Consider the following 10,439-nt stretch of genomic DNA (forward strand, 5'->3'; position numbering starts at 1 on the left):
ATTCACCGCGCCATCCGATAAACAACGGCAAGCACCCCAGCTGCCCAGCAGCACGACGCCCACGCCGGGCTCCATTTCAAAAAACGAGCGAAGTGCGGGGGGCGGAACGGTAAAACCGCCCCAAGCAAAACCAAAAAAGACGTTGCTAAAATTTCCTTTCCCATTTCCCACTCCTCTCTCTCTCTCTTCCACCTCGTCTTCCCGTCCCCTTCCTCCCGTCGCGGCCCCCGCCTCCTCCACTCCAACCAAGCCAGGCCAACGCGGAGGCCCGCCCTCCCCACCCCTCCCAGATTTGCAGCTCGCACCCCGCGAATCCCCCGAATTGCCCCCCGCTTCCCTCGCCACGCCGCGCGCTGCCCGCGGCACCCGGAGCGGAGCGCACCCTCGTCCTCTCCACCGCAATTCCCGAGGCGGGGGACGCTTCCTGCCTTGCGCTCGCTCCTCCCTCGTGATCGGCGCCGCGGGCGAGGCGGAACGCGGGCGAATCGCGCTGCCCGGTGCGGGGGATCTAGGGTTCCGGCCATGCCGGCCGCGTCGTAGGGCGGGGGTCCCTGCCTTCGCCGCCGGCGCGTGTGGAGATCTCGGGGCCTCCGAACCCTAGGGAGCTCCGGAGAGGCCGGCAGCTACTGAGACATGGACGTGGACTCGCGCATGACGACGGAGTCCGACTCCGACTCCGACGCGGCGGCCGCGGCCGCCCACGGGGGCAGCGCCGGAGGCTCGGGGTCCGGGAGCGAGACCTCGTCGTCGTCCGCGCCCTCGACGCCTGGGACACCAGGGACGCCCGCGGCGGCCCCGAATCCGGCGGCGGCCGGCGCTGCAGGGCCGAGACCAGCGCCCGGGTACACGGTGGTGAACGCGGTGATCGAGAAGAAGGAGGACGGGCCAGGGTGCCGATGCGGGCACACGCTCACGGCGGTGCCGGCTGTCGGGGAGGAGGGCACGCCCGGGTACATCGGACCGCGGCTGATCCTATTTGGTGGGGCCACTGCGCTCGAAGGGAACTCTGCCACACCGCCCTCTTCGGCTGGGAGCGCGGGGATCCGTATGCTTTCTATCTATCTTATATATGGCTTGTGTTTTCTGATTTTGGGATTTTGGAATGTTGGTAGGCCTTGTCTCTCCCTAGGGCGGTTCTGGGTATGCTTGTCATTCATGAGGGTCTGGGCTGGGCTGGGCTGAATTTTGGATATAACTTGGAGCAGTTTGGCATTCAGATGAATTTATGGGATTAATATAAGGTTATCTACAGAAAATCCTTGTTATAATGTGGGCGCAATAATTCTGAATGCTAATTTCCAATGTGGCAGTTAGAAAACTGATGATGGTCTGATTTTTACTCACTAGGGAAGTATAAGCCGTCATGTCATTTTAGATTATAATTCGACTAGCTGCGCATGAATTAAAGCCTTCACAAGGAATTTAATTGGATTTTATTTGTGAAAACAGAGACTTCAGGTGTTATTGGGTGATTTGCTGGTTTATTTAGAGATTAAGTACAGTAGTGCTCCACCTGATAGTTTGGTTTCATCACACTGCTAGGTGCTAGCTACAGTTGTTGGGTGTCAAGAAGCTATGATGATTGGTTCTCTTGACTGAAAGTTTAATTAATTGGAGCTGAATTGGGTGTTATACTGGGTGCATTTTATCATTTTTATGCCTGTTTTAGGCTTCTATCATAATAGCAGGAGGATTCTTTTTCGGCAAGTTAGAAAGTGTATGGAACTATTTCACGACCGGCATAAGTCGGTAATTTAAAGGCTTTTCTTTGGGTTACCAATTTGAAACATCTTGCAATGTACAAAAGGAATTTAGTTGCTCAGACCTTTAAATAGTACTTCATAATGAAAAAGAAAATGGGTTCTGCTGTGGGTATGGAATGCCATTTTTGTTTCCCAGTCAAACATAAAGGTGGGTCCTGATCTCTTCCATTTTAGGTCTTGCTGGTGCCACAGCAGATGTCCATTGTTATGACGTGTCATCGGACAAGTGGAGCAGGTAGAGTATTCCATAAATGATTTTGACATTTTTCAACATTTAGTACTTGGTGCCTTGATTTAGTTAAGTTTGTTGGTAGCATGGTGATTATATTGGCAATATGCAGAAATCTTCAAATATATCTAACTACAACTGTACTTTGTTAGGCTTACTCCACTTGGCGAGCCTCCTTCACCCAGAGCTGCACATGTGGCAACTGCGGTTGGAACCATGGTGGTCATTCAGGTATTTATTTTTACTACTGGTTACATTATTTGCTGACTAGGCTGGTTTCAACTTATCATTTGTTATAAATCTGTTCTATTACCAACTATCTGACTAAACATTTGCCCCTTTATGGTATAAATGATTGTCCATTGCAGTATGAATATTTGTCATACTTCCAAACTTAGTACCAATTTACCACACCAAAAATCATATGTCAAAGCAAATCCAGGGAAAGTAGCCACTAGCCAGTAGTTGATACACCTAGTAAACCTCAGTACTAGATTGTCTTAGAGACTCTTTGAGTGGATTCAAAAGTTTCATCTCAGCATTATTTTTATAATTTAGGGTGGAATTGGTCCTGCTGGTTTATCTGCAGAGGATCTTCATGTTCTAGACCTTACACAGCAACGACCACGATGGCACAGGTAATTAGTATTCTCAACCTGAGTTTAGAATTGCATATAATTATTTTTCATATTGCTGCTAAAGTTTCTGCACATATGCAGAGTGGTGGTTCAAGGACCTGGTCCAGGTCCACGATACGGTCATGTGATGGCCTTGGTTGGACAGAGATTTTTGTTGACTATTGGTGGAAATGACGGTAATGCAAAACCTCTCTTCGACATCTGTAATTTTTTAAATAACGTTTCCCTTCACTATGGCACAGCCTGAATGGTTCCAAACTTCTGATACTGGAACCGTTTTCATGTCTTTAGGGAAGCGGCCTCTGGCGGATGTATGGGCCCTTGATACTGCAGCTAAGCCATATGAATGGAGGAAACTTGAACCAGAAGGTGAAGGACCACCTCCATGCATGTAAGTATGCCAATAGGGATATGAACTACTTTTTTCTTGTGATTTGTGAAGTATATTAAATTGAGCTAAGCCTAAGATTAATTTATTAGTCACTGATTTGAAACTTCAAAATATTTCCATGACAATAAATTAAACTGCATTGACCATCTCATGCCATATTGCTGTATAAGTTTTCTATGAGACTATGCAAGTTGATCTACTACTTATTTTGTATGGCATAGAAGTAGCTCGCTGTGGCAGTGTAGTCCCACCATGCTACTAATCAGTTTCTTGTGATCTTATCTCATGAGTTTACATTCTTTCTTAAAAAAAAACTGAAAATGTTTTGTTCGGTATTGTTCTGTAATTCTCCTGTGGGGTGCTGTTGTTCAGGTATGCCACTGCAAGTGCACGTTCTGATGGACTTCTCTTACTTTGTGGTGGGAGGGATGCAAATAGCGTGGTAAGTAATTGATACCACTGAACCTCTTCGAGAGAGAAAAATGTTAATGGCTAATTAATTAGTGTCACTGCTCTGAAAGTAATACCTGCCAAGCCTTTGTTCTTTTAGCATTTATATAGTCGTGCCATCCAAGAAAGGTTCCATGCATCCTTTTGTGAGAAAGATGGAGCAGTTCCCATGGAAATCTCATATTAATATATAGTACATCTAAAATCTGAAGCTGGAACTTTTTATGAAACAATAGCTACAGAAGAATTTAGATACATCACAATGAAACTGAACAAAGTTGTGCTTTGTCCATCTGAATCAGGAGATTAACTCAACCACGTTTGGCACATAGTTATTCACTAGTAATCCAGCTGACAAATAGCAACCTTTCCAGTCAGTGAAGCAAATTTTTATGTTGTGGAGATGTCTATTTACTTGCATTGAAAAAAGTAGCAGAAGAGATCTATTGTGTGCTATGCATCATGGACGGTGATACGGCATTTGTCCAAAAATAAGGATACGCCGATACGGTGAGGATATATAAATGTATACCTTTTTCACTTAAATATCACTAATAAAATGTATAAATAAACTAAAATTAAGATCCCCTAGTAGCTAGCTCTTTTGGTCCTCCACACATGCAGCTGCCGCCAGCCGCCGCCACTTGTTCTTCCTCCTGACTATACTCTCTCCTCTCCCAATTAGCTTCACCATAGCACCAATTGCTCGCAGCCTGCGACTATCTAACACCACCCATTAGCAAAATGCTCTCCTCATCTCTCTATCACCCTTGGTATGCGCTCTTCTCGGACCCCGGCCACCTTCCAGGCTCTCCCTAGTTCTCCATCTCCCTGCTACTATCGCATGAATGGAAACGTATCGGATGGAAATATTGGCGAGTATTGGTAGTTAAATCTTTTGTTTTGAAATCACAAGTTGTTGATACTTTCCAGTACGCATATCGCTGTATCCTGTTGTATTGGATACGGACATACACGCATGGCAGCCTACCTGATGTATCGGTGATACATAGTTGTGTTTATGCACAGTGGTTATGTTCTTTATGGTCTATGCTATAATCATTATTCATTACATCTAGTCCTACAACCTAGAACTAGAACACCCCACTTTTTTTTTGTTGATTTGGTATCAGTACTAGTTTTATTCTTATGTGTGTATACTTTTGCAAAAACCTCCAGCCCTTATCAAGTGCATATGGTCTTGCTAAACATAGAGATGGGCGCTGGGAGTGGGCAATTGCCCCCGGTGTCTCTCCATCGCCCAGATACCAACATGCAGCTGTAAGCTATTGCTCATTCTGCTTCAACTTTTTTTAGTTCCCTGTAAGGTCCTGTTGTGATGCTTGCTATTTGTTGTTTAGGTTTTTGTGAATGCACGTCTTCATGTGTCAGGAGGTGCTCTTGGAGGTGGGAGGATGGTGGAAGACTCCTCGAGTGTTGCAGGTTCTGGTTTTAAGATATTGAAGCAACTCAAGTTTTATATATCAAGTTGTTTAATACCTTTGAAAAGTGTCCTGTGGTGCCACTAATTCACAGAGATAGTCATTGAATGATTCCATGGGTTCCAAGCTCAATTAAGTTTTAGTGCCACATCAGTTCTTTTTTTTTTCCAAAAACACAATAAGTGTTCTGTTATGTGTTTATATCTATTTCTGTCAACATATATGCATTGCAGATGTACTTGAATACAATAAATGCTCTAGTTACTTTAAACAATTTTCTTCCATAAGACACTTGCTAATGATATCAACATGATATACTGTACTCTTTCCTGTTACCTATGATGCTGTGCTGATAGAAACTGGTTTCCTCCTTTTTTTTCCTAGCATTTGAATTGTCTTGCACTCATGCCTTGTTTGGTATATGTATCCGCATTGCAATTACCGCAGGTTAACACTTGTGTGGCAAACTATGGTTGATATTAGTCTTTTCTTTCTTGTAAGCTTGTGTTGTTCAACTTGTTTCAGTACTGGACACTGCTGCTGGAGTCTGGTGCGACACAAAATCTGTTGTTACAACTCCTAGGACAGGAAGATTTAGTGCAGATGCAGCAGGAGGTGATGCTGCTGTTGAGCTTACACGACGGTGCAGGCATGCAGCAGCTGCTGTTAATGATCTAATATTCATTTATGGAGGTTTACGGGGCGGTAAGATAGTTGGGTTAGACACATGTTTCTTTCTTAGATTTCCCCACTTTTTGCTTGGTGACCAGTGTTGTGTCATTTGTCACATTTATAGTTTTTTTTTAAAACAAACACAGATTATCGTGAATTGCCCTTGGCTTATTCATTTCACATTATACTGTTGAGTGTGTACTGCATGATGAGGTTTGACTTTGCAGGGCAATGGGCCATCATGAAATATTTTGTGCTTTTGTTTAAAATCAATACATACCGTCTTTTATTGCAGCTACATTCTGTGAGACACCATTTATCACTTAGATTCACTACATAAAGATGAGTAAATGAAGTGTATGATCTTGAGGGCCAAAATGACCATGTTAATAATTTATTTATCTGGGTGGTTGCTCACTATTGAGTGGGTACTGTGTCATTGAGTGGCTAGTAAACCATGATAAATTTTGTTAATGCAAATAATTATTTATTTCTTCTTTTTTGCTGGTTTGGCTTGATTCATCTTGAGTTTGCCTTTGCATTCTCATAATATTATATTTATTAATACTTAAAACGATTATGGTGGAATTACTGGATAAAGCTACTGTTCAGTTTCTCATTTTGAGTAGTAATGATCATGTTTATAATGTTTCTTGTTTGCATGATGTGGTTCGACCCACTATTGCTTATTGGTTCCTAACTTACTGGAGTTGATATTGTAGGGGTACTTCTGGATGATCTTCTTGTGGCTGAGGATCTTGCTGCTGCTGAAACAACAAATGCTGCTAATCATGCAGCAGCAAGTGCAGCTGCCACAAACTTGCAAGCAGGACGAGCACCTGGGAAGTATGCGTACAATGATGAACAAACAAGACAAACAGCTACAGAATCAGGTCCTGATGGGGCTGTAGTTCTTGGGACTCCAGTTGCACCTCCTGTAAATGGAGACATGTATACTGATATCAGTCCTGAGAATGCTGTACTGCAAGGACAGAGGTACATGTATTACTTTTTATGAATGTATTCCTGTGCTGTTCTATGAGCAAGTTAATAATATTTTCGCAATAGCTATTTCATTCTGATGAGTTCAGAATCCTTCACAGGAGATTAAGCAAAGGCGTGGATTACTTGGTTGAAGCATCAGCAGCAGAGGCGGAGGCAATCAGTGCTACATTAGCTGCTGTGAAGGCCAGGCAGGTTAATGGTGAGATGGAGCAGTTGTCGGACAAGGAGCAGTCTCCAGACTCCACATCAACCAGCAAACATTCAAGCCTCATCAAACCGGACAGTGCTCTTTCTAACAACATGGCAGCTCCACCTGGGGTTCGGTTGCACCATAGAGCCGTGAGTAGAATACATGTTTGATTTTTTCATTTCACCTTTATAGCTATTTTTCACTTGACATTTTACTGCTGTGTGTCTACTTCGGAACTTGTTACTGGCGTCCTAGTAGAAGATATTTGCACAATAACATCACACTTTGTTTTTACCTTTTCCCCTTGCAGGTTGTGGTGGCTGCTGAAACTGGAGGTGCCCTAGGTGGCATGGTCAGGCAGCTATCAATTGACCAATTTGAAAATGAAGGCAGAAGAGTCAGCTATGGCACCCCAGAGAACGCAACTGCAGCAAGGAAGTTACTAGATAGACAAATGTCTATTAATAGCGTGCCTAAAAAGGTACTTCCCATCGGTCTAATATATACTCACACAATAAAATACTAGTGCTCGTTTAGGTAAATAAGAAATGATTTTAGCTTTCAACACGATAAATGAAAGCTACCAGTTACTTAACCATTTGCACCTGTTTTGTGTGTCTGCTGCTATATTTATCTAGGTAATTGCATCTCTGTTGAAACCTCGTGGCTGGAAGCCCCCTGTCCGGAGGCAGTTCTTCTTGGACTGCAATGAAATTGCAGATCTGTGTGACAGTGCTGAGAGAATATTTTCAAGCGAACCAAGTGTTTTGCAGCTTAAAGCTCCTGTTAAGATATTTGGAGATTTACACGGACAATTTGGGGACTTGATGAGGTTATTCGATGAATATGGTGCACCTTCGACTGCAGGTGACATTGCGTAAGTATATCTTTCCTTGATACATAATTAACTCATGTTTTATTTATACATGACACAGTAATCTTGTATCACTGAGCCTACCAAAATGACCCATGTTAACCCTGTAGTCTTGACTCTAGATGGAGATTTTTCTTCTTGGGTTTTCAGCTCATATTTTTATTTTTTTCTTACCATGCAGTTACATTGATTATCTATTTTTGGGGGATTATGTAGATCGTGGCCAGCATAGTTTAGAAACTATCACTCTTCTTCTTGCATTGAAGGTATCGTACTGTGCACTTACCTTCAAACTATGTAGACTACTCTAGTTAATGTATAATCTTCACATATTCAAATACTGTGTATTTCAGGTTGAATATCCTCAAAATGTACACTTGATTCGAGGAAATCATGAAGCTGCAGACATCAATGCTTTGTTTGGTTTCCGAATAGAGTGTATAGAACGAATGGTAATTACCTTTTCGTGTACTGAATTCTTTACAAAATCACCTAGAATCTTTTGCTTATGTTGGCACTCTTTGTGAAAAAATAGGGCGAGAGAGATGGTATCTGGACATGGCATCGAATGAATAGGCTATTTAATTGGCTTCCTTTGGCTGCGCTTATAGAAAAGAAAATCATCTGTATGCATGGTGGCATCGGCCGGTCAATCAACCATGTTGAGCAAATTGAGAATCTTCAAAGGCCAATTACAATGGAAGCTGGCTCGGTTGTCCTCATGGATCTTCTGTGGTTAGCATTTTTAGCGACTCCTACAGCTCACCCTTTCATAATTGGCATTCATTTCATTTCATATCCTGTTCTGACTTTTACAGGTCTGATCCAACAGAGAACGACAGTGTTGAAGGACTGAGGCCCAATGCCCGGGGTCCTGGTCTTGTTACATTTGGGGTTGGTGCTTTTTAGTCCATGTGTCGTATATGTCTTCTCTCCTTTCAGACCCTTCAGTTTCTTGTGTTCACATTTTGTTGTTACCAGCCTGATCGGGTTATGGAGTTCTGCAACAACAATGATCTTCAGTTAATTGTACGAGCACATGAGTGTGTGATGGATGGCTTTGAGCGCTTTGCTCAAGGTCACCTGATCACTCTTTTCTCTGCAACAAATTATTGCGGTGAGATGTCTTGTGAAGATCTGCTTCATTCTCTTTACTCAACACAAATTTGTTGACATGGATGCATACACAGGTACTGCAAATAATGCCGGTGCGATCTTGGTTTTGGGTAGAGATCTTGTGGTTGTGCCAAAACTAATTCATCCTTTGCCCCCTGCAATTACGTCACCTGAGGCGTCGCCGGATCATATTGAGGGCACATGGATGCAGGTAACGGTTTTTCCCTTCCCCAGACCCCACTCATGTGGGAGCCTCCGGCACTGGGTCTGCCTTTTTTTTAGTCATGCTCTAAACTATTTGGTGTTTCAGTCCACCTCTTAATACCGTGACCTTTTGGAATGAAATGCAGGAGCTGAATGCTAACAGACCACCAACTCCGACTAGGGGGCGTCCCCAAACAGTAGCTAATGACCGCGGCTCTCTTGCCTGGATATAGTAGATTCACCACACATTGGTTGGTATGATCCATATGAAGCCCGAGTGATTAGGATCTTGTTATTTTCATTTGTGTTCGGGAGAGGGGCTGGTCCACGGCCATACCGAAACGAAAGATTGGTGTACAGGGAGCAGAGGGGACTATAAAGTCGGTAGAAGGGAGCTTGATCTAGGACAGTGCTCTCCAATTCGTTTCATCAAATAGAACTCATCCAAAGATCCTTGGAGGCTTCACTTGTATATACTCAGCTGGGTGGATAGGGGGCGGGTGTATGGTGTGTTTTTGGCATCCAATTGGAATGGCAAGGGTAATAGTGTTATTGTACTAGGTATTCTTTCCTTTTTCTTTCTCGGGTCCTAGAATTTTCTCATGTTGCAAAGTGTTTTTGAGTTGCCACAGGGATTTGTCAGGAGGGCTCGCGGTCCAGTTGTTCTGTATAATAGCGCTCTCAACTCAATGTAATTTCAGACATGCTGGTGTGTACAATTTTGTGTTCTTATAGTTTGAGATTTTTTGGGGGTGGAGGACGGACGGTTTGATTTATAGCAGAGGTAAAGAGCTGTTATTTACACCTTTTCTGCTTTTGAATGTGTGTACTCCCTCCGTCTATAAAAGAATATAATTCTCGTTTTTCGAGAAGTCAAATCATTTGAACTTTGACTGAATTTATATATAAAAGTATTAATATTCATGATACAAAATAAGTATCACTAGATTAATTATAAAATATATTTTTATAATAAATTTATTTAGAGACATATATATTAATACTATTTACTATAAATTTAGTTAAACTTGTACTAGTTTGAACGGCATGTATCTTATAATTGTATTTTTTTTAGATGGAGGGAGTATTACACACAGGTGGGTGCATTTAATCGTGGTATAAATGTAGTCTGGTAGTTTGTGGCTCTCATGCGGTGATTGTGGATTTCGAGCCGCAAAGGAATCAGAGTAGTTTTGGCAGGGCCTTTTCCTGCCAAAATGGCTCTGGCAACAGCTCTTGTAGCAGCTTTTTAGTGGAGTTGAACGTTTGATCCAGGGTGATCTTGTAATTACATACAATTTGATGCTCATATGTGTATAATGTACACGTGGACCAAAGGGGAGTGGCCGCGAGAAGCTAGAAATTTTGGCTCCCTCTGCGCAGTGAAAAAATCATTCGAGCAGATGGGTTTCGGTTAGGTCATAGCACGGAACACCTCAATAGCAAGCTATTACAGTACTTGGTG

General features: G+C 42.9%; 1 protein-coding gene across 3 annotated transcripts; it reads left to right on the forward strand.

Annotated features, from left to right (window-relative positions):
* Window positions 1–233: 233 nt before the first annotated feature.
* Window positions 234–9,783, forward strand: LOC136522414 (serine/threonine-protein phosphatase BSL2 homolog). Of its 3 annotated transcripts, XM_066516237.1 has the most exons (21): window positions 239–1,045; window positions 1,938–1,998; window positions 2,145–2,223; window positions 2,551–2,630; window positions 2,712–2,806; window positions 2,922–3,021; window positions 3,394–3,463; window positions 4,651–4,752; window positions 4,833–4,914; window positions 5,439–5,618; window positions 6,308–6,581; window positions 6,689–6,929; window positions 7,091–7,261; window positions 7,419–7,657; window positions 7,836–7,920; window positions 8,008–8,106; window positions 8,190–8,389; window positions 8,473–8,548; window positions 8,636–8,771; window positions 8,845–8,981; window positions 9,121–9,783. In XM_066516237.1, the coding sequence occupies exons 1-21, from the start codon at window positions 634–636 to the stop codon at window positions 9,205–9,207; spliced, it is 3,006 nt and encodes a 1,001-aa protein (XP_066372334.1). In that variant the 5' UTR covers window positions 239–633; the 3' UTR covers window positions 9,208–9,783. The 3 variants fall into 3 exon arrangements, 2 of the variants coding, with proteins under 2 accessions (XP_066372338.1, XP_066372334.1); XM_066516241.1 differs by lacking the exon at window positions 8,845–8,981 and having other exon boundaries at window positions 234–1,045; window positions 8,636–8,844; XR_010775892.1 differs by lacking the exons at window positions 8,845–8,981; window positions 9,121–9,783 and having other exon boundaries at window positions 234–1,045; window positions 8,487–8,548; window positions 8,636–8,692.
* The last annotated feature ends 656 nt before the right edge of the window (window positions 9,784–10,439 follow it).

This window comes from Miscanthus floridulus, chromosome 2, assembly GCF_019320115.1.
Source record: "Miscanthus floridulus cultivar M001 chromosome 2, ASM1932011v1, whole genome shotgun sequence".
NCBI lineage: Eukaryota > Viridiplantae > Streptophyta > Magnoliopsida > Poales > Poaceae > Miscanthus > Miscanthus floridulus.